Source organism: Borostomias antarcticus (assembly GCF_949987555.1).
Source record: "Borostomias antarcticus genome assembly, chromosome: 11".
Classification (NCBI taxonomy): domain Eukaryota; kingdom Metazoa; phylum Chordata; class Actinopteri; order Stomiiformes; family Stomiidae; genus Borostomias; species Borostomias antarcticus.
Genome location: NC_140244.1, coordinates 24,445,125 through 24,469,209, shown reverse-complemented (window position 1 = coordinate 24,469,209; position 24,085 = coordinate 24,445,125). Strand labels below are relative to the sequence as shown.

The window sequence follows — 24,085 nt, the reverse complement described above, 5'->3', positions numbered from 1 at the left end:
GTGTTACTAAAGAAGGTCAGTCTGGTCTCTACTAAACATTTGAGATACATAATCACATAATACACACCAAGGTCATCAGTCATTCACATTCCTGCTTAGTCAACATGGAGGCAATGAATATAGCCTACTGTAGGTGTTTCATATAGTGAATAATGGTTACAGTACAATCCCTACATTGTTGAAAGCCTTTAAGCTCAATGGTTTGGAAGGTACAGTTGGTCTGATGCTCAAGTCATTATCAAAGTCATTCACTCATGTTGAGGTTAGCATCATTACAGGAGGAATGAACAGGCACTAGGCACAGTGATGAGCAGCCGCCGAGGGCATACAGAAATGAAATCCAAACTAAGGACAGTTTGTGCCAGCACCTATACAAGGGACGCATGCCTGTTTCCAAGGTAACAGCATATCCAATTTGTCCATGCATTTTGAGAATGTGAAATGCAGATCTCGCAGAAAATGCAAGAAAGTAGGGTTCTAGAATCACAGCACAGTCATGTCCTACTTCTGTATCTAGGGTGGTTCCACTTGCTATTCTTAGAGATGTACAAGCAGCATGAACATGAGAAAATTATATACAGCACTGTACAGTAGCTTGCTGCCCCCTCAGTATTCAAGATTAATAGCCTGTGTTAAAGTAGAGGACCTATAACAGCTATGATAGCTACAGTACTGTAGCCTAATGTTATCATAAGCGTAATAGGCTACTTGTCATTCATAAGAGCATTTGATGAAGTTGGATAGAAGAACAAATATTTAGATAAGTCGTCCCTCACTCATCGGCCTGATATCAGGTCTACATGTTCAGGCAGGAGTTGACCTGATCACAGATTTACTGAAATAATGAGATGGGAGAGATATATTATTTGCTACATTATCCCACTATCCGAGTAACAGTGGTTGCTCTGGGCCCATCCATGACTACGTAGCCTTAAAGCACTGTCTCCTTGGTCTCTGACACCTGTCCATCATTTCAACACACAGTCCAAAGGGTGACGCAGGTGGTGGGCAAATGAGGGCCGACCGAAAATCTTTTTTTTTTTGGAATGTGTGTGAACTCAATGGACTGGATTAAAAGACAATTGACATCATGGATATGCGTTGTAACAACTAGCGTTCTGGAGATAATCTGTAAATTATAATTTGTAGGTGGAGTGACTTTTGATGGGCGTGTTGCTGTGACGAAGTGCCACGGAGAAGTGCGAAAGATCACGGTTTAAATCTCCCGACAGGTTCTCACGCCTAGCTCGGTCGTGATGGCGTCTGGTGGGAATTCGTGCGCTGTTTCCAGTCCGATGGTCATATTGGCCCCGAAGACTAAGACTAAGAAGAAGCATTTTGTGCAGCAGAAGGTGAAGGTGTTCCGTGCGAGCGACCCCGTCCTGAGCGTGTTCATGTGGGGCGTCAATCACTCGGTGAGTCCCGACACATTACTACAGTAGCAAGTCAGCTAGCCACTGCAGGTAGTTTAGCTAAGATGGCTGTGTGGCTAGCACTAGCTGACTGATATTAACTCCGTGTATGCTCATGTCCTATACGCAATGTTAAACCCCCGTAACGTTTTCGTTGTTGCTTTAAGTGCTGAAGTACACTGCAGCTCTAACTTTAGCATTCAATTACAAAGCAGTTGGCTAAACTAGCCTTTCTGGCTTGCCATGCTAATTAGCCTACTGTAGCTAGATAGCTAACTAACATGCAATATGTACTGGTTGGCATAATGGTGCAGTAGCTACGATAGCAATAAACTGGTCTAGCTCCTACATTGGGCGACAGCAGCAAGTTTCTAATTTTGATCAGAAAGTGTTTTCTTGCAAAGATGTTAGCTACACGTTCACTGTCATTGACTTTGATTGTAGTGGACTGCTACCCCACCTCTAGGAACTACCCCCACCTCTAGGAACTACCCCCACCTCTAGGAACTACCCCCACCTCTAGGAACTACCCCCACCTCTAGGAACTACCCCCACCTCTAGGAACTACCCCCACCTCTAGGAACTACCCCCACCTCTAGGAACTACCCCCACCTCTAGGAAGCGTCACCATCATCGACTGTAGCCGCGTGCAGTCTTGAGTGTGTGTTGGCTTGGGTAATCGCCTGTATGCAATTCTCTCTCTCTCTCTCTCTCTCTGTCTCTGTCTCTGTCTCTCTGTCTCTCTGTCTCTCTGTCTCTGTCTCTGTCTCTGTCTCTCTGTCTCTGCAGATCAATGACCTGATCCAGGTGCCTGTACCTGTGATGTTACTCCCTGATGACTTTAAAGCCAACACCAAGATCAAAGTCAACAACCACCTCTTCAACAAGTAGGCTACTGTACCGGCTAGCAATCAGTAGGCTAGTTACAGGAAGTGTAATAGTGATGGTCAACATTAACATTATGTGTGATTGAATCCTAATATTGTCAGCATTCTGTCCTTTTTGTGTATTTTATGTATTGAGTGGTTGCCACAATTACAAACAAACATCTTGATTTGTCACACGGTGGGCGGGAAGGAGCAGGGAGGAGGAGCGAAGTTTGAATTTTGTGTTTACCAGACAACTGACAAATCCTACTAATTAATTATACCCTTGACGTCCTTATTGAAACATTCAAGAAGTTCCTTTGGCTTGTGTTAAACTGTGAACACTGTGAAAGATATGTTGCATTGGGAAATGCAGACTGAGGGTATGCAAGTACAGTTAAGTGTGAGGATGCTTTGCTCTTCCTTTGTAGAGAGAATCTTCCGGGACATTTCAAATTCAAGGAATACTGTCCCCAAGTGTTCCGGAATCTCAGAGAGCGCTTTGGAATTGAGGATTTGGACTACCAGGTACGAGTGGTACGAATGCACTTTAATAGCCTCATGCTCTGTTCACACCGGGCACGATTTTTTCCGGGCGCGTGGCGAGTTTACATAGAAAGTCAATACAATTTGCGCGAACTGGGCGGCGGGCGGCACTGGCGGCGCGAACCAGGCAAAAGTTCAATTTTTGGAACTTTCTGCGGCGAATTCGCGCGGCAACCCATTGGATCCTGCGGCGAGATTTGGGCGAACTGGGTGGTGTGAATTTTCTCGCCACGCCCGGTGTGAACGCAGCATAATAGTCTTTGATGGATGTACAAATACATTACAAGTAATTAACTCAATTGTGTGTGTGTGTGTTTGTGTGTGTGTGTGTGTGTGTGTGTGTGTGTGTGTGTGTGTGTGTGACTCCAGGTGTCACTGACGCGCAGCCCCCCACTGAGCAGTGGTGGCGCCCAGGGGGAGGGGCTGCTCCTGACCTCGTACGACCGGACGCTGGTGGTCAAGCAGATCTCCAGTGAGGATGTGGCCGACATGCACAACATCCTGTCTGAGTACCACCAGGTAGCGCCTCTCATAGATGGAAGAGAAAAATAAATTCTATCGAATCTTTGATTTTATCTATTTAATTAAGCTTGATTTATTCGGGTTAGTCTCATTGATATCAAAATACATTTTTCAAGAGAGACCTGTTCAGGAAGACAGCTGATCGTGGTGTCAACTAGAGGTGATTGTCTCTCCAAGTCTATGACCTCTCCCCTTGTCTCGTTCTCAAAATGTTGTGGAGGACAAGGTTGAGAGGAGAGATCTCAGATTTTAGTTTTCCTCAGTGCATTTTGAGGGAGCCGAAGGACCGACTAGAAAAGAGAACTCTCTGGTGTATGCATCTATTTCAATGACAAGAGCCCCTCTATTTCAAAATGGCATCCTAAAGATGTGTTCACGTGTCCCGGTAGGAGTGATACGCCTGGGGGTACGTCGAGCTCTGTGGGGGTGAGAGAATGGCAGCTATGTGTGAGAGGGCTTGTTGTAAGGCGCTGAATGACTAGATTATTATCAGAACAGTGGGGGCTCTTGGGTCCGCAGCACTGCAGAACGGTTCACTCCTCGTTTGTGTGTCCTGGGGGCCTCGTTTACCTTGCATCCAGAGTGCCTCTGCTCATTTTGGGTGCATGCAGAGGATGTATGGAGAATAGCAGAATATAAATAGATACAGTATGTTCCTGTCCCCTCGCCAGCATCTTGTCTTTTGTGAGCATTCGGCCGTGTTCCAGCTAGGGGACTCTGTGAATGAGGTCAGTTTGAAGTGTGTCCCTTTTAATAGTCTTGCAGTCTTGAGTCTGGGGCCAAATGCATAACCTGGATAGACAGCACTAAGGCCTAGGCGAGACAGTGGGGGTGAGCATGGGATGTGGAAGGAGAATGAAAGACTATTGGTGAAACAATATTTTCAATCAAATAAATGCTATTAGTTTTTTCTTTTTCTTTTGCCTCCAGTCTACTCTGTTCTTTTCGGGAACAATATTAACTTCCTTTAATGCTCAACCTGGGCAGCCTAACTTCCACTTCCTCCAACGCAAACATATTATATCTGTGCAGCAGTGTTGAATGCCGGTGTGTGCTCTGTTGTGTGTCGTCTCTGCAGCACATCGTGAAATGCCACGGCAGCACCCTGCTGCCTCAGTTCCTGGGCATGTACCGCGTGGGCGTGGAGAGCGAGGAGACGTACCTCATAGTCATGAGGAACATGTTCAGCCACAGGCTGGTGGTCCACAGGAAGTACGACCTCAAGGTGAGTCTCCCATCCAGGCCCGGCCGCTAACACCGGGCAGCTCCCACAATAAATAAGCACGAATTTCGCCATTCAGTGATAGAAATAAACTATTCAAGTTATTTAGTAATAAGAAAAAAAGTAAACATGAGTGTAATCAGCTATAAAATGTCTATTTTTGTCAGTTGCTGTTTTCCATTGTGGAATCCGGTGTTCTCTCGGGCACTTTGCGAAAATCAGTCAGTTGGTTTCTGCCCAGGTGGCAATCTGGGACTGAATCATTAGCCTAGCTTTAGCCACCTGCCCAGAATCACTTGTATCATTGGCTGATATGACAGCACATTTATAATATGTCAAGGGTCGTATGTTGATATGTTTACTGTACGACATTCAGTCACAACAAGATGGACGCTGTACAGTCAAACTGTTGATTCGTCAACAGACTCGTAAACATATTGGTTAACATTACATCACAGTGACAGTCTTATATTAGTATACTATTATAATAATCCATATGATTCATTAACATTTTTAAATGTGATATATTAATGTATTATTTTTATCAAAGTGACATCCATGGCTAACTCCACTCATGACCACCATTTACCTCAGAACAAACCCCATTTGGAAATAGGACATTGACTGAAAAATGATTGAGTGAAAGCACTAACACCTCATCGACCTGACATCGATGTCCAAATGCAGCAGCAAAGTAACCGAAAAAGGCAAGCAGCAGCAGTAGCATGCCAAAACTATTTCACAAAACTGATACACCAACAAAGTATGGCTAACCGGATGCCGCCAAGGTAAAGAACCGTTTAGTTTTCCGTGCGTGCTTTCTCACACGACAGGCACGGACACAGCATGCGTTCCCACTGGGCTGAATGACATGAAGCATCTGCCGGAGAAAGTCAAGAAGCCTGTGCTAAGGCAGGTGCACATCAAGATTGCTGCTCAACTTGACGAAGGAACACGATGGAACTTCTACAGCCGAGCGGTCGAAACTGTGTATGAACACAAAGGCGGTCTGATCCAGCGTTTCCAAGCCATCGGAGATTCCGGAGAGTTTGATCCCAACACGATACGAGAGGCAGGGCGATTTCTGTGACTGCTGGAGGATGCTACCTTCTGGATTTTTTAAAATTTTTATAGGGCTGTCAACATTAATGCGTTATCTGGAAACTTTAACACGTTAAAAAAAAATCATGCAAATGAATCATCAATCAAAATTGACCCCAACTTCCTCCCATAATTCCAAACGTGATTGTTTATTGTTTAGCTGGCTGAATTACTGAAAGGCATGTGAAAGACGGCTACATCTGCATTTCACATGCAGTAATTCCGCCAGGTAAACACTGGCGTAAACACTCGCCGAGCAGGTTGCACTGAGATAACGGTCCGAGGTAAAGTTGGTTTCATCTTGGACATTCAACAGACGTTCACATTCGGCATGGTTTAGATGAAACCAATTGTTTGGACATATTGCAGTGATTTGAAAAGCTCTTAAGTCTCTCCTTTTTAGAGGAAGTGGAGAGGACGCGGTGAAGTGAGGATGCAGTGAAGCGAGGACAACACAATAAAACGACTGACTTTGTTTGTGTCTGTCTTTGGCAGGGCTCCATGGTGTCACGAGAAGCGAGTGACAAAGAGAGGGTAAGATGAGCCCGCACACGCTCCACCTGTATTACTGGCTGTTTGCACCCATTTCCCTGGCGCGCGCCGTGATCTTTAGAAATGAATATCCTCCAGGTAAAAGAGCTTCCCACCTACAAGGACATGGACTTCAGGAACAACATGCAGAAGGTGTATGTGACTGAGGAGCAGAAGGAGAAGATGATGGAGAAGCTCAACAGAGATGTGGAGGTCAGGTGACTTTCTCGCTTGTAGAGTGGAACCTTCCACAAGAACAGGCCACAAGGGGGCAGTGTGATCATTCTGGCAGTGTTGGCTGTTTCAGAGTAGGCGTGTAGTTGTGAGAGTCGGTGCCTCATTATGTAGATGCAGCTGGTCTTTTGTCAATAGACCAATATAGCACAAAACAATACTTAGTTTTTCCCCATTCGTGTTTAAGGGTAATATTTAGGGAGAACAGACTGATTCAGTGATAAAATAACGACCAATCCACACATCCTAGAAGTGGCCATGCATTGGAAAAACAACTGGAGAAGCCAAACAGGGTGGTATGGAGGGAAGTTAGATTAGGGTTAGAATAGGTTCTGGTACAGAGGAGGGCTGGGTTAGGGTTAGAACAGGGGCTGGTACAGAGGAGGGCTGGGTTAGGGTTAGACCAGGGGCTGGTACAGAGGAGGGCTGGGTTAGGGTTAGACCAGGGGCTGGTACAGAGAAGGGCTGGGTTAGGGTTAGAACAGGGGCTGGTACAGAGGAGGGCTGGGTTAGGGTTAGAACAGGGGCTGGTACAGAGGAGGGCTGGGTTAGGGTTAGAACAGGTTCTGGTACAGAGAAGGGCTGGGTTAGGGTTAGACCAGGGGCTGGTACAGAGGAGGGCTGGGTTAGGGTTAGAACAGGTTCTGGTACAGAGGAGGGCTGGGTTAGGGTTAGAACAGGTTCTGGTACAGAGGAGGGCTGGGGGTTAGGGTTAGGGGGGGTCAGGAGCCTGCCTGTCAAAGTCACTTATATTGAAAGACAATGCATCTGTGAGTGTGGGCATTAGGATTGGGCCAGTGTAGCGTGGATATCTGATACTGTGGATGTGTGTTTGGATCTGTATGCGCGTGCATTCACAGTCAGTTAAAAGGCAGCGCATTTCAAAATATAGGCTTTACCCCCCACCACTTTTTCTAATCTCTCAAATTACATGTATTTTGCCTGCCACTCTCCGCTCTTTGCCTGCTGCGTTTCTCACTCAATGTTGCCAGCTCCTCTGTAAGGGAAATAGCTTCTGGTTCTACCAACAGTAGCTAGAAGTAGCTAGATGACATAATCAACTAATTTCCATAATATCCAATTCTGAAAGAGGCACATGAATAGATAAGGCTGGCCAGGTAGTTTACAAACTATTTATGAATTTACAAATGTATTTTTTCGTGGGCATAACTATAACATTAGCTTTTTTTTTTTTTTAAAGATGTGCAGCGGCCTAATGAATGTAGACCTACACACTGTTTACATATTTGTTGCGGGCTGCTATCTAGTCAGACTGGCTGTGTGATCGCTGAGGAGGAGGAGGAGTCCTCGTAGACCTACTCAGCTATTATGAGCTCGATTGTAACGTGAACACGGGATGTGTTGGATTCTTTTGCAGAGCTTTGTCAACACAATCATTCCCCAAATGACCAGAAAAACTGGCTAGATTTGTCGCCGGCTATAGCGACAGTCGCCAAGTTGGCAACACTACTCTCACTGCAAAGTAACGAGCAAAACCTGGTATGGATTTGCAGTGTATTTCAAAAGCATAATCTTCGTGTGGAACAGAACTTCAAGGAGGCCAACAACGTCGAATCAACAATTTATTGAGCATGCCTAACACATGGGTCGAATCTCTAGGCAATACTAACCTTCTCATCGAGGTGCCGAGTTTATATCCTGGCTTCAGGCCAGGATCACATGACAAACAAATTTGCATACAAGGAATGCTCATTTAACACATATACAGTATGGTCACAAACGGTCAACTTGTCTTTGCATCAGCTGAGCTCTTGCCCCCTGGACCCTAGCAGCTTCCTGTGTCCTCCTAGGATCATGTTACAAACTGTAGGCTACTTTTACAAACAACCATTTGTTATCTTATTGACTCCAGTTGTTCCAACTAAAGTGAAGTTTATTCATTATTCTAATAAAATGATTACTACATGAGAGTAATACAGATGTATTGATGTAATACAGGATAAAAATATACTACAGATTTTCACACAGTTTTACAGTAGGAACATTAAAAACATCATAGTCCAATCAGATACATACACGTGCACTGAATACATTAAAGAAAAATAGTACACATAAACATAGTGACATAAAAGAGGTCAGTGCCCGGGGAAAACAGGCAAGCCGAAAGGAGAGAGTGCGTCAGATAGAGACGGCCTAGCACTCGAAGGCTTGTCTGTAGAGGTGCGTCTTTAGCTGCCCTTTAAAACTGTCCACAGAAACAGCAGCTCTCAGATCCTGTGGTGGGGCGGCCATTTTGTAATTCCCCTAGTAAATGTGAGCATACAGAAGAAACACCACTGCATCCTCGTCCATTTGACCGCCGCCGCCACTGTGACGGTTTTGCGCCGCGTTTGTGTCGCCGTAGTTCCTGGTGAAGCTGAAGATCATGGACTACAGCCTGCTGCTGGGTATCCACGACGTGGGAAGGGCGGAGCGGGAGGAGGAGGAGGGCGAGGAGCCGCCCAACGAGGAGGACCAGGAGCCGGAGAACGGCCTGGCGCCCGCGGCGGGCTCCTACGGCAACTCGCCCGACGGCGTCGCCGGCTACATGTCCTCCTGCAAGCCCCTGGGGCCCGGGGAGTTCGACCCGCACGTGGACGTGTACGCCGTCAGGAGCGCCGCCGGTACGTTCTGTGTGCTTGAAAATGTCTCGTCTTTGAAATCGAGAGTTTAACATGTTTTTTGAATGATTTTTCAAGGTGCCCACCCACATCCATTGTATGACCAAAACTGTGGTAGAGCAATTATCAGACTTTCTCAAAAGTGCTGGTTTTGTCAACGTTTTGATCTGAACCATTGTATATGATCATAAGTAACCTTAAAACAGGGCTAAACATGCATTTTCCCTTTACTACTCCTTTAAAAATGTCGACACTCGGAGTGTAATATTTGACGTCTGCGTCAGATTTTACTTACAGCAAAGAGGGAGATAAGAAAATCCCATTTGAACAAAGGCTTCCTGGGCACATCGTCCTCTACAATGAAGCGGATCGTTTAAGGCTGTGTCTCCACCGGCGAGTATGTAGCTGAACAGCGCCAAGCTTACAACTGCTTACAGCGCACAAGAGCTGGAGTTTAGAGCTGGCTACGCTACCGATGTTTTACACCTACGTTACCAACGAGTGTTATGTTATTGCAGACTGCAGATTAATTAGCCAAGTTCAATAGCTGGCAAATGTTAGCTAGTGCTAATGTTAGCTGTCTCTGCAGTTTTGCCAAATTGACTATCCTAGTCATCAGAACAGCTGTTTACAGCCTGCGCTCTAGCCCAAAAAGTTAAACTTTTTTCAACTGAAAAAGAGCCTAGAGCTCACGGCGCTACAGCGCTAAAAAGCGCTTGGAACACAGATCTCGTCTGTATAGCGCCCTAGAGCTCATTACCCAACAAAGAGAAAACAGCGCCAGCTCCCCGGTGGACACGCAACCTAATGGAGAATCTCCACTCCACTGACATTTTTTCTAGTCTAGGACTAATTCTGAGTCCAGGAACCAGGAAGTCTAACCCTACACAATCCATTCAAGTTTGTTTTCTTCATTCGAGTGACCCGCACAGCTTGTGCCATTTCGAGGAAGTGCTATAAGGGCATGAGTACTGTTCCTCAGAATTGTAATCTGCTGTGCCAGGAATGATCCCCAGAGGGGTCTGGCGCTTTGACAACTTCCTGTCTGTACCTCTAGGAGCCCCTCAGAGGGAGGTGTACTTCATGGGTCTCATCGATGTGCTGACTCAGTACGACACCAAGAAGAAAGCTGCTCATGCGGCCAAGACCGTCAAACACGGGGTGAGGCGGGGAGGGAGGGAGGGAGGGAGGGAGGGGAGGGGGGGAGAGGGGGGGAGAGGGGGGGGAGAGGGGAGGGAGAGGGGAGGGAGCGGGAGGGAGCGGGGGGACAGAAAAAAAGGAGGTCCTGTTTGCATCTCACTCTGAATGGCTTTCTCTTTGTTTATTCATGTGTTTTTGTGAGATGAACTTTTTATGTACAGTTTCCATCCATGAGATGCGAAGGGCATTTTCCCCCTGACATGAACGCCTTTTTTCACATTACAAATTTCTGTTTCTCTCTCTCAGGCTGGTGCTGAAATCTCCACTGTCCATCCAGAGCAGTATGCCAAACGATTTCGGGATTTCATTTCCAAAATTTTTGCATAACACGCACTACATTACGCTATGACCGTCATTGGTACAGCTTCCAACTGACATCAGAGGTTCTATCTCTTTCCCCGTGACCTTTAATCTTTATCTGACATCACCAACAGCCACCCAATAATTGTAATCACTAATGGTTTTGAATTTCATATGGTGTGTGGCTGTTCCCGCTGTTGTAATATACTACTGATGCATATTTATTTCGAGATTGAACATTTATAAGATTAATTCCATATGGAAAAGCACTCTGACTGTGGAACAGAAGGGTACTTGAAGGACTCTTGCTTATTGGTCTTATGTGAGGTGGTACAGCAGATGAGAAAGTGGTGAAGAGACTGAATCATACCACAAAGCAGGATCGCTAAATAACAAGGTTGGAAAAAACAAGTTGAGGTTTCTGGAAGATCACAAGCTAAATGAAACAAAGCTTTAAATTTAAATAGTATCTCGTCAGTTATACATCTTTGTATGAACTGGAAAAAAAAAAAAGTATGGAAAGTTAGCGGAGTACCTTGGCGATCCTGCTTCACGGTGATGCGCCCGTCTCTGATCTGGTAGGTGTTTAATCAGCAGCTGGACATCTCAGAGTAGTGAGCCCAGTAGGTCTGAGCTGATCCAGCTTTCAAAGGGAAAGTGTGGTGGTGGGAATCGCCGTGCAGCCGAGAACATTCCTCTCCTCTAACCAGGAGGATCCTGGACCAGAGCCTGATGACAGACTCTTAACGGACATTCTGGAATGCTGGGAAGTTTCATTGTGCATCAAACTGAGCTGTGATCTTAAGAAGCATTACAAGAGGAATCAATGTGATGGTTATAGAAGAAAATATTATTAGAAATAAGACTCATCTGGGGTTAAAATGTGATTACTGTTGTTTATGGTGACATTTGAGCAGTCTCCATAGTGCTGGCTTGGGTATATCATGAGATAATTAATAAAACGAATAGCACTACATTTCAGCTGCTTTATGCAATTAGCCTTACAATGTGATGAAGAGTTATTAGTATAGGGTTTGAATACACTGGAATGGGGGAGTAGGTACATTATGCCTTGTGAAATTGTGATTGCACATCATGTATTTTTGCAAAATCAGCTTTTGGACCAAATATATTTTACAAAGATTTTCTGAACGATGTCCTGTCTGTGTCATTATTTCTCAAGTGTGTTATGGTGGAAAAAGTGTAGACAATGAATGACAATGAATGTCTCACCTGGCAAAATCCCAATGAAAACTTAGTAAGATATTTCCTCTGGTAGATTTTCCATCTGATTATTACTGATGGAGAAGCTTGCCCCTGGTTCCTGAACTAATGGTGTCCTTAGAGCAACATTGGATATAATTGGGTTAACCAAATCATAGAAGTAGTAGTATGCATCGCCAGTACTGTACTGAAATGTATTCACTGATCTAATCATCTGATCTGAGGTATCTGACCATTTAGTTTGAATAAATATCCTTATCCCATTATGATTACTTTGTTATTTAATTCACAACTGGAGAGTGTGCTTTGACTCATCCTGCTATTTGTTTTGCTCGTGCCCCACATAAGTCAGCTCAACTGCATAGTGCGAGTACAAGGACAGGCTCTGTTTCAGCCTTTCCAGAAGACACAATTCTGCTGACGGTGCTCTTCCTGTTGCTTTAGGAGAAGAGGATTTACTACACTTCAACAAAGGGAAGCGCAGGATGGACGCCGGGGGGGGGGGGGGTAGAGGAAAGGGGGAAAGATGCTGACCATCCAGAGAGAGAGAGAATTATTTGGAACACAAAGCAGTTCAAAACAGAACATGTCATTAATCTGCAGTTAATGGGAAAACTGGCCAATGTGACCTCCCGGAGGCTGTTGAGTGTATTTGAGCGGTCACTTTAATTTGCAGAACAATGGAAACACAGATGGAGAGGGAGGACTCCAGTGTGTCTAAGCACTGGACATGATTGGGGACATCAGGTGGTTCTAGAAACTAAGCAGCTAGACAGATTAAACAAACGATCCCAGTTACATCACTGAAAATCACCTACAGGTGGCAAGCTGCTGTTTGATTGCCTCTGCCCAGAGCAAAGTCCCAGGAAGAGGTTATGTTTTCTGTGCTGTTTATGTCTGAAAGATGCGGTTTGGCTCTCAGAAGCACTTTTGGTTATATTTTTTGCAATTGACAATTGCTCATCTCGACAGCAATCAATAAATAAACATGTGGAAGTCACAGGACTGTAAAAAGTCTGTCCAATCATTTTGAGTTGCCAACTTAAAATGATTGGATGGCTTACCTGCCTGTCAACCTACCTGCCTAGTGTCGTTTGGAGGAGTGGCTTTGGAGGCAGGCCTGAAGGGAGGGGCGAGGGTTTTGTCAGTTGCATTTTTCAAAATCTTTCAACATTTACAAACCACCAGTGTTGGGAGTAACGTGTTACTGTAACTCCATTACTTTTGGCGGTAATTAGTAATGTAACTAATTACTTAACGTAGTTACAGTTACTGAAATTTAAATGTTTTTTTTAAGTACATTACTTGTTACTCTTGCACAATGGACAAATAGCCTACATTTCCTGTTTATAATCTAACGTCAACGTTACCCGTGCACAATGCATCACAATCCAGTTGTGTCTATGGTTCTGACAACGTGCGCTCTGTCATGGAAATACAGACAATATGTTTCCCTCCTTGAGATCAAGGACAAAATATACTGGTAAATTGTAATATATGTCGGTGCCCATGTCTATTTGTGCTTAGAAAAGCACACATTTGACGGAAACAGATATTTTTCCCACCCTTGTTCCTCATTATTATTCGGGAAAAGGTGTAAATGTAATCACTTATGATCTTAAACAATTTCTCTAAATCTCATGCTACGAACGGACACCTAGAAGCTGTGTCAGTTAGACTAAGTTAAATGCTTTTTGCACCATAGGACTAATTTCACTATTCATTTAATTTAGGCTACTACACATTGTTGACAAGTGATCACTAGTGACTATGGTGCTGGCTCAGGAAGAGCTTCTTCCCGCAATTGGACTCGCCTTTTGCGCAAGCGAGTCAAGTCGAGTTGTTAAGTTTAGGGTAGTGTTGTCATGCTGACGACATGCATCATGGGCCGAGGTGTGTGCTCTCCGAGTGCCCTGCTAGTTGATGGTGAAGTGGGTGGTGAGGAGAGCTCTGAGAGAGGAGGTGGGGAGGATGGAGGAGCTCCCAGAGAGGAGGTGGGGGATGGGGGATGGGGGAGCTCCCAGAGAGGAGGTGAGGGGGATGGAGGAGCTCCCAGAGAGGAGGTGAGGGGGATGGGGGATGGAGGAGCTCCCAGAGAGGAGGTGAGGGGGATGGAGGAGCTCCCAGAGAGGAGGTGAGGGGGATGGGGGATGGAGGAGCTCCCAGAGAGGAGGCGAGGGGGATGGAGGAGCTCTCAGAGAGGAGGTGGGGAGGATGGAGGAGCTCCCAGAGAGGAGGTGGGGGATGGGGGAGCTCCCAGAGAGGAGGTGAGGGGGATGGGGGATGGAGGAGCTCCCAGAGAGGAGGTGAGGGGGATGGAGGAGCTCCCAGAGAGGAGGTGTTAAAGGCCTCTTCCTCAGCTGGGTCTGAGCTCCTACAGGCTTCCTACCATCCGTGATTCTGCCTGCCTCTCAACACCACTCTACAGAGCAGGGGGCTTCCTGGCATTGTCCTGCACTCTCTGTTTTTATAGTATATCAGCCACATACAGTACCAGGTTTGTACCCCAAAAACCTTTCAACTTATCTGATGTTTGACAAAAGATGACAACCCTTACCTTGCAGCAGGACAAATCTGTCCCAAAGGAATGATACTTCAGCGGTGGCTTATCCCTCGATTTATGATTTACCTTTCGTTTAGGATTGAAGGCTTTATCTTAATTATCACTAATCACTAATGCAAATTTGCATTGGCTCTGACCTGCCAAGGGGACTGCAGATGCAAATTAGCTTGAAGCTCGAATCTGGTACACTGCATTATATGTTGTCATAGTAGTCTATGCGTAATGTATATGTTTTAACTGTACGCTGTCCCTTTTAAATAAATAAATGAAATGAAATGCATACTTTCAATATGTTGAAACTAACCCTTAGCCTCTCCAACTATCAAAAGGTTTCCTTGAAAGAACGGTGAAATGGGTGATATTTCCGCTGGGCTGTTATTCATTTACAGACCAGACTCCAGTGTTTGGCCCCAAACCAAAACTCCCCATGAGTTGATGTAGGCTTTCCTGCTCAGTGCCCACCCAGTGAGGATGTCCTGTCAACTCTGGCACTGAGGATGGCGGGGGGGGGGGGGGGGTTGTTAGTGAGATGAGAGAGATAGGGACGGCAGGATGAGAGAGAGACTAGGGAGGACGGCCATTGCTTGATCCTCCTAGCTGCCAGCGCTCAGATGAACCAGGATAGCGTTGCTGGTAAAGTCTCCCAGTCAGACCTGCAGGCTCCAGACCTCTCCTCAGCCAAGAAGAGGCCCCAGAGGGACCCTTACCTCATCACCATCACCCACCACTAGACGACAAACTACATACGGTAGGCTGCTATATTCGTATCCATACTTTACCATATGTGAAAATTCATTAAATCACACTGTTCTTAAGTAGGAAGTGCATTATGTTACAGCTTGAAGTTCTTTAATCTACTGATGATTTTCATATACTTGCGGGCTCTGTGTTTCGTTCAAGGTTTAGGTGATAGCTACTGTAGGTAAACCGTGAAATTCAAGCCTAATCCTGTTCGCTGTGTTGTAACAAACTTCAATCTCAGAGTTTCAGTCTAAACTGAGTGTGCCTTCCTCCACATCTTATGTAACGACTGCATGAAATCAGCTTAAATTCACCACCGGTCTCAAATCCACCGCAGTTTTCTCAAATCCTCCTCCTCTCCTCTGCTCTCCTACAACCAGACCATGAGCTACGACTACCACAACATGTCGTACAACGACACGAACTGGTTCCTCGAATGCACCATCCACCTGGACGACGACTACCGGCGCATCGCCCTGTTCCTGCTCTACCTGTTCATCTTCATGGTGGGCCTGGCGGAGAACTGCCTGGTGGTGTGGGTCAACTGGCGCCGGCGCCACTCGGCCAGCGGCGTGCTGTTCTGCGTCATGAACGTCAGCATGTCGGACCTGATGGTGGTGGCGACGCTGCCCTTCTTCATGCTGGAGGTGAGCATCGACAAGGTGTGGCTGTGGGGAAGCTTCCTCTGCAAGGTCACCAGCCTCATCTACGTGGTCAACTTCTACAGCAGCTCGCTCTTCCTGGCCTTCATGACCCTGGAGCGCTACCTGTCCCTGGCCCGGCCCTCGTCCCCGGCCTGCTTCCCCGCCGGCACCCGGCGCCGCTGGCTCCTGTGCGGGGGCCTGTGGCTCCTCTCTCTCGGCCTGGCCCTGCTGGAGACGGTCCACGTCGTCCTCCTGGAGTGGGATGAGCCGGGCTGCTACGTCATCCCGGAGCACAACTACCTGGAGTGGTCTGTGGCCAACTCCATGCTGAACCTCATCTTCCAGTTCCTGGGGCCCACCTCGGTCATCGTGGCGTGCAACGTGCTGATCGCGCGGGCGGTGCGCTCGGCGCCCGACGTCCAGGGCCGCCGGGAGGTGTGGGTGGTGCACGTCTACTCGCTGGTGTTCGTGCTGTGCTGGCTGCCGTACCACACGGTCGTCTTCCTGCTGATTCTGGAATACACCAACCCTACCGTGCTCAGCTGTAACGCGGTGGAGGTGCTCTTTTTCTCGTACAGCGTGGTGCAATGCCTGTCGCTCTTCCACTGCGTGGCCAACCCCATCCTCTACAACTTCCTCAGCAAGAGCTTCCGCACCAACCTCATCAACCACGTGGTGCAGTACCTACCCAGGGAGGCGCCGGGCGGGGAGGCCGGGGGCGGAGAGGCCGGGGCCGGGGCCGGGAAGCAGCGGCGCCTCAGTAACATGAGCACCAGCCACTCAGCCGTCGACTCCTAGACAGACGGACACGGCGTTGGCATTTTTCTTCAATGAAGAAGAGGAAAATGGAGGACAAGACTCTTTGGGATTGGTGGGGAGCTGTAGGCAAAGCCTGCCATGGTGGTTAACTGCCTAAGGGGCCTCAGAGCAGACCTGGTGCCTGTTGTTGACTGTGTTGTCACATACTGTAGCTTTGGTCATCATAGATGATGGACCTACAGACACCATCCCCTCATAATCAACCCCGTTTGGCTCATTTATCTCACTGTAAACAGAGGAAGGAATGAAACTTTTTCTGGTATTTTTTTCCATCATCAAACTCCCACAGGGACTCGTGGCAACATCTAGCAACTCCTGCAGGATGGAATTACAGGGAGGAATGTGTAAACAGAACATATTTTATGAATGATGCATATATATATTGATCTTTATAACTTCTGAATGTAAACAAGCAAAAAGCAAAGTGCAATAGATTAAAAAATAAATAAATACATGTTTGATCACACAAACATGAACTTTGTATTAACTGCATCTGAAAGCTGCTGCTGAATTTGTACTGGGGCTAATGCTGATTTATGTTACTGTACAATATCCAATAAAAATCATCCAAATAGTGTTTGCATCCAATCCACAACAGCTGTGCCCTTTTTAACCAATGGCAGACTAGTCTTAGAGAAAAAGTGTGAGGTGATTACAGTATTATCATCTGCTATGTTTGCTTTTGATAGTGATTCCACGTCTGTATCAGTCTGGGCATTTACTTGGTTAAACACTCGAATAAGGTTCATGTATGTTTGCTTTAAAGTCAAACTCTAGAGGGAATGTTACATTTTTTTATGGTGTTGTTGTTAGGGGACAAAAGGAAAGGTCTTGAGTTTCAACCCGCAAGTGTCACAATTGCAGGAAGTCACCTATCTGGAACAGGGGTAGAGGGTTGAAAGGTCACACATCTCAGGAATGAATCCGGAAGTGGATAATACGCTAAATTGTTCATTAAAACAGCTATGATGGAGCAAGACATCAAATACAAAGACAGTGAAACATTACATGATTAGACACCAATCAACTTTTCAATTAATGTTTTCATTTTATTCAATACAAACAATACTAGAAACAAGATAAAAAGGGCAACACTCAAAAGTTCTCACTAAAAAGTACATACGATAAAAACGGCATAAATAGAATAAATAGTTTGAATTATCATCACACTCATGAGGTAAGACACCAAATAGAAGATCACAATGTGAATTTTAAAGTGAGCACTTTCACACCATTCAACATTAGTACAACAACCAATCATGTAAGTGATATAAAACGACTGCATGTGTGATTTGATAAGGTGAGAAAGGGCGCGTACGAGTTGAAACCACTCCCCTGTGTGACTCCGTCACAAATACGAACGGGTCAAATGTTTTCTCCACTACGTTTGTGTTTGGTTATGTCATAAACAGTCTATTAATATTATTACTACTGAACTTCACCGTTTTCAGGAAGACGCACCTACCGTAGGTCATTTTCTACAGAACTGATGAATGAAAGCATCACCTTGACTGTCTACTAGTCTTAAAGCTCATACACAAATGAACGGCCATCACTTACATGGGTAGATGTAACTGATGGAAGCCTTGTAACACTTAGTTTTCAGTAATAAGACACTTTAAATCGATTGAAACTCGGGAAAACCTCGGCGCAATGACCTCTTCCTCCTGAATAGTTTCACAATGACTCCACAGCAGTAAATCATATCCTGATATCCAAGATGATAAACTTTCCTTGAGAGAAATAGGCACTGCAATGCAGGACGGACAATAGCTCCATCTCCCTAATGCCTTGACACACTGCGAGTTCAAGAATGGATAGACTGCCACCAAGTGGCAAAGTGAGGGACGTAATACTTCTGTAAAACCTGTTTCTACTATTATGTAAAAGGCCATTTCATATTGAAAAACACAAAAGTTAAATACATTCTAAATGCCTAGGTCTATTATTATGGTCCACAACCACACGCAGGGGAAGAGAGAGAGAGGGAGGGGAAGACAGAGGACGAGAGTAAAACAGAACCGGGACGGAAGAAGAGAGACAAGACAGAAGAAGAGAGACAAGAGAGAGGGAGAGACAGGCAGGGCCGTTACAGACGGCCGGGGGAAGAGAGAGAGAGGGAGGGAAAGACAAAAGGACGAGAGTAAAACAGAACCAGGTTGGAAGAAGAGAGACGAGAGAAGAAGAGAGACGAGAGAGGGAGAGACAGGCAGGGCCGTTACAGACGGCCCGGGGAGAAGAGAGAGAGAGAGCTGCTATTCAAGTGTCCAGGGTGGGGAGCGGTTCTTTGGAGTGGTCGTTGTACATGAAGGTCTGCTCGATGTTGAAGTCCGGCGGCAGGTGGTCCTTGTGGATCTCCATGTGCGAGGAGACCAGCTTCAGCGTGGAGAAGTACAGGCCGCAGACGGTGCAGCGGTACATGAGGGCGCCGGCGTGCGTCTTCAGGTGGCAGATCATGGTGGAGCGGCCCCTGAAGAAGCGCAGGCACACCTTGCACTGGTACGGCTTCTCCCCCGTGTGGATGCGCAGGTGGTAGGTGAACTCGCCCGAGTGGGCGAACCTCTTGCCGCAGTAGCGGCAGCGGTACCACTTCCCCCGGGCCGCCGCCGCCGCCGCCCCCGCGTCCAGCCCGCCGCTCCCGTTGGTCAGGAGTCCCGCGGGGAAGTTGGGCACCGCCCCCTGGAGCAGCTTATCCGACAGGCCGAAGCCCATGCCCAGGCCGAAGCCCATGCCGCTCAGCTTCCCCAGGCTCCCCGCCACGCCGTCCAGGGGGCAGGCCAGGGAGGGGGCGTCCAGCGGCTGCTCGGCCTTGCGCTTGACCGGCCAGCCCGGCCCTCCCAGGGGCTCGCTGGTGTGCAGGCTCAGGTGGTAGTGGAAGGCCGAGGAGGAGCGGAAGGTCTGGGGGCACAGGAAGCAGCTCAGCTCCTCCTCCTCCTCCGGCTTGGGCCCCCCGCTGTGCTCCCTGCCGGGGGACGCCTCCTCCTCAGCGTGCGTGGCCATGTGTCTGTCCAGCAGGGGGCGCTCGAGGAAGCTGCAGGCGCAGAGCGGGCAGGAGAACACGGGCAGGGAGAGGTGGGTGAGGGCGTGCCACAGCAGGGAACACAGGGAGGCCTGGGGCAGATGGCACACCTCACAGCTCAGGGACTGGAGGCAGACGTGGGTCAGGAGGTGGTCTCTGACCACCTGGGACAGAAGAGAGAGAGATGACAAAAAATACAGGTTATAACGATAATAATAATCATCATCATCAAGTCTGAATATAGATTTTAAGTGGCTACACAGAACTTACAGAACACTATATTTCAACACTATAACTCAAGATTCAAGATTATTTTATTTGCTACATGTAATGTACGGTGTACAGTCACAGTGAAACGTGGCTACCGCCTCCAAGATTATGCTAGAGATAAACTATAATACTCAATTCCAAATTACACATTTACAATTTACAAAATTAAAATATTACAAAATGACAACTCCAGTTCTGTTTTCAGTGCTGACCAGGCAAAGAGGGCACGTTACCCATCACTACACCTCACTGGACCCAAAGTCTGTCCCAGTGCTCGAACCCAGGCACGTACCTGGAAGTCCTTGGCGAGGGCTTTGGTGCAGACGGCACACTGCAGCTCCGCTCCCTGTCCCTGGTCGGTGACGGCGTGGGCGTGGCCGGCGCCCGCATGTCGCCGGTGGCGCAGCAGCCTGGCCCGGCTGCAGAACTGGAGGCGGCACATGTCGCAGGAGAAGAGCGGCACGCCCACGTGGGAGAGGGCGTGGGCCAGGGCGGCGCCGCGCTCCGGGAACGACGCCCCGCACACGCGGCAGGTCAGCTCCGCCAGGTGGCGCCCCTCGGCGTGCGCCCGCAGCGAGACCGGGTCGGCCGGCACCGACGCCCCGCAGGCTTTGCACGTCGCCGTGGCGACCGCCGACTCCCGACTGCTCCCCTCCCCCCCTCCTCCTCCTCCTCCTTCCCCGTTCTCCACACACACCAGGTCGTCCTCTTCGTCCTCCTCCTCTTCCTCCATGTAGTTGTCGTCGTCGCTCAGCTCGATGATCTCCCCGGCCAGCTGTCTCCACTGCTCCGCCACGTCGCTGCCGTCCCCCTGCGGAGGATCCCTCTCCTCCTCCTCCTCCTCTTCCTCCTCCTCTCCGACCGGCACGCCTCCCTCCACCGTCCCCAAACGCAAGCCGTCCAGGGGGTCTCCAGAGGAGGGGCTGCCGGCCTCCGCTCCCACCTGAGCCACGGGGTCGGGGAAAGGGCACGGGGTCAGAGATCCAGCTCCGCTCCCGCCCTGTCCCTCTGCCTCTCCGTCCTGACGACGCCCCCTGACCGCCCCCTCCTCCCCCTGCTCGGTCTTGAGCTGCAGCGACAGGCCCCCAGGGGCCCCCTCCATGTGACTGTCGTGGCTGGCGGACACAGCGTGGTCCCCCGCCTGCTGACCGGCCCCGGTCATCTGCCCGTAGCCCAGGTGAGACTGGACGTCCTCGGCCTTGAGGGCCAGGGGCGGGGGGCTCGTGCGTCCACAGGTCACCCGTCTGGACACCCTCCCCTGGGGGAGAGGGGAGGGGCCGGCGGGCGTGGGCGTGGCCGAAGGTCCGGCGGACGACGAGAGCGAGGAGCAAGACGCCGCGGACGAGGAACACACGGACGCCGGCGGCCCCGCCGCGACGGCCACGTCCAGCTCTCCGCCGCCAGCACCGCCGCCGGCGCACGGCTCGGCCACGCCCTCGGTGGACACGGAGCCCGGCAGGTCGGGGAAGGCGGCGTGGCACGCCCTCACCAGCTCCCTGACCCCCAGCCTGACCGCCAGCTCGTACAGCACGCCCACGTCTATCAGGTCCGTCAGGATCTCCCCCGTGTAGATGAAGGTCAGCACCTTGTCCAAGTTGGCCGAGGACACAAAGTCCAAGGAGTAGGCCGAGGCGGCGGCCGCGCCGGCGTTACCGGACACGCCCGTCTGGCCACGGGCGAACATGCTGCGGAAGTGCGTCGCTGCGCAGGCGAGCACGGCGCGGTGGGCCGGGAAGGAGCGGCCGGCCACCTGCAGGAGCACGTCGCAGTAGAGGCGGGCCTGGCGGCAGCGGTTCAGTTCGGACAGGAGGCCGGCGGCGTGGCCAGGACCCTGCAGCCGGATCCTCATCCTGGGCACGGCGGTGGCGCGCAACCCAGGGCCCAACTAGGAGAGGAGACCACCACCAGCATCATCATCAAATATGTAGCTATATGAGTTTGCAAAAACATGGCTACTTATGTCTACAGATTAGTCAGGTTATTTTCTTACCAAATAATAGAGGCCACTGGCATTCATAGACAGTACAGTATCAGCAATATATAGCTACTGGTCCTTTTAAAAAACAAGGGGGAAACTTGTGGACTGATTTAAGTGTTTGTCATGTTCTGTCAGTCTTTTAGCACGCTCAGTCAATCGTGATATACTCCTTAGCCACCAAAAGTTAGAAAGTTAGATTGCTGGCTATATCTTGAAAATGGAAAGGCGTTTTCTGTGCGAGTTTACTGACTTCTGCTTCTCGACACGATGTCAGATATCTATCTCTGCTGGGCGAGAAGGATGCAGAGTTGAACCAATGAAAACAAACCACCGTGTTGCTCTGCTCTCTGCTAGCCAAGTAGCTAGAGGCATCTCTACAAAGAAACTGTGCAGGGAAAACACACAACTCTCTCAGCAAGTCATTGAACGGGAACCGATATCAGTTACTTACCCATAAAATACAGAATTGCCGACCAGTAACCAAACAACTATTTTCTTCCGCCCGACGTTGTTGTCGCACTATTCTGACGTGTGAACAGAATGGCAGGCGGAAGGGATTTCTCATTAGAATAGCGCCCCTAGCGTCTGGAGGAGGGAGAGCATCACAGTATTACAACGGAAGGTTAATACTACTAGCCTACACATAGGGATGGCCGTATGGGAGGGACTATAGCGCTCCTTTGAGGAGGGAGCTTAACCATAACTAATCACTACCACTACCTGGGACTTCCCTAGTAAGAACAACCTGCATGGACTCAGTGAAAGTGGCAGGGGAGATACAAATGCCAGACTGCATGGCCTTCATTGTCTGCCACCCTCTAATAACACTGATGTGGGCGGAGCACCTCCAGGCTACTGGTCCTGCTTCCGGAGGTCCTTCCTACCCAGATAGCAAGCGGATGTGAAATGATTCTGGGCCATATATGGGCCGGAACTAAGCCACAAGGGCCAGGTCTGGCCTGTATATGGCCCAGATCCGCTTGCTATCTGGGTACCAGCCTCCATCACACTGTTCAGTGCATCGCCTGACTGGCTGGACACCTGGCCTGAGTCAGCTCGGACTGAGGGTGCTAAGGCTCTGTGGTCCGGACATGTAGACCTACGTACTTTTACCAACAACATGGACTTACGACACGTACGCTGCCAAAAACATTACCTCTCACCCTGCAATGTCGCTGGGGCGGAGGTAATAACACGATTCAATGAAAAGTGTTAAAAAAAAAAGAAGAGAAGAAGGTAGAAACAGTAGTCTAATCTCATTGCCTCTTATTATTAGGCTTTACTATACTATACTATACTATACTATACTTTACTATACTATACTATACTATACTATACTATACTATACTATACTGGCTATGCCAGTCAGCAAAGACTATGAGAGTAGACAATGTAGAAAAAGTTCCTTTATTCAGGTCATTTAATCTCTTCTTTAATTCATAAAAGTTCCACATACAGAGTAAGAAAGTAACATGGCAGTGAATCAAACATGGCAGGCAATCAAAGGAACGGTCTCTGAGCTGCCCAGAATTGTTTGGCATTAAAAATGTTCATACATGTGAGCCAGGTAATCATGAAGCATATTTATCATCCCCTAGAGTAAGCTGTGATGATGTGTACTCAGGAAAACCTCCGACTTAAAAGGTTCAAACATCAGAAAAAAGAATAATCATATATTCACACAGGACCATGAACAGTTTGGTCAATCTAAACAGTGAGAACTACAGACCATGAAAATCCTTCGGTTAAAATAATCAGAAACTGTTGAATTTATAATAGGGGTTTTACCCGGCATGGCAACAAAGCAAGTCCTATATTCACAGACTAGACACATAGTAATGTATCATAAAGGATATGAAGAGGATATATTATACAGTAGATAGGAATAGTGGATACAGTGAGGGACATGACGTCATTACTGACTTTCTATTGTTTGTGTGATTTTAGAGGATGGATGAATTACTGTAAAATAATACTGATCTATGGGTTAAAATGACGGCAGCAGGTGCGACTACTAATATGACATATATCTATGTTCATATTCAGACTGAAGTAAAATAACTGTTTTGGTCCAGTCACTACAAATACATTATTTTGTAAGCAAAAAACTCAATTTACTCTTTTTTCTTGCTACAGTATTAGTTTATGTCAGAACAGCTGCTGCTTTCATTCGTTGTTTATTCACACCTCACTTTCTCACTTAAAAAAGTCAAAAGTGTGAATTTGTCTTAAAGCTGCAGTATGTAAAATGTCTGTAAGATTTTAAACATTT

General features: G+C 47.9%; 3 protein-coding genes across 4 annotated transcripts; 2 read left to right on the top strand and 1 right to left on the bottom strand.

The window, feature by feature from the left end:
• Positions 1-1,117: 1,117 nt before the first annotated feature.
• Positions 1,118-11,911, top strand: pip4k2ca (phosphatidylinositol-5-phosphate 4-kinase, type II, gamma a). Of its 2 annotated transcripts, none has more exons than XM_084445859.1 (10): positions 1,118-1,415; positions 2,202-2,299; positions 2,710-2,815; positions 3,194-3,343; positions 4,425-4,571; positions 6,165-6,203; positions 6,300-6,413; positions 8,800-9,058; positions 10,113-10,216; positions 10,502-11,911. In XM_084445859.1, the coding sequence occupies exons 1-10, from the start codon at positions 1,257-1,259 to the stop codon at positions 10,580-10,582; spliced, it is 1,257 nt and encodes a 418-aa protein (XP_084301985.1). In that variant the 5' UTR covers positions 1,118-1,256; the 3' UTR covers positions 10,583-11,911. The 2 variants fall into 2 exon arrangements, with proteins under 2 accessions (XP_084301985.1, XP_084301986.1); XM_084445860.1 differs by having other exon boundaries at positions 1,120-1,415; positions 2,710-2,806; positions 10,502-11,909.
• A 3,555-nt stretch (positions 11,912-15,466) lies between these two features.
• On the top strand, positions 15,467-16,525 carry ackr5 (atypical chemokine receptor 5; the record flags this gene model as incomplete). The annotated part of the gene is made up of 1 exon (XM_084446193.1): positions 15,467-16,525. The coding sequence occupies one exon, from the start codon at positions 15,467-15,469 to the stop codon at positions 16,523-16,525; it is 1,059 nt and encodes a 352-aa protein (XP_084302319.1).
• Positions 16,526-18,677: 2,152 nt separating this feature from the next.
• zbtb39 (zinc finger and BTB domain containing 39) lies at positions 18,678-22,315 on the bottom strand. Its single transcript, XM_084446192.1, has 3 exons — positions 22,265-22,315; positions 20,128-21,720; positions 18,678-19,729 (listed from the first exon to the last, which is right to left on the bottom strand). The coding sequence occupies exons 2-3, from the start codon at positions 21,682-21,684 to the stop codon at positions 18,806-18,808; spliced, it is 2,481 nt and encodes an 826-aa protein (XP_084302318.1). The 5' UTR covers positions 21,685-21,720; positions 22,265-22,315; the 3' UTR covers positions 18,678-18,805.
• Positions 22,316-24,085: the final 1,770 nt, after the last annotated feature.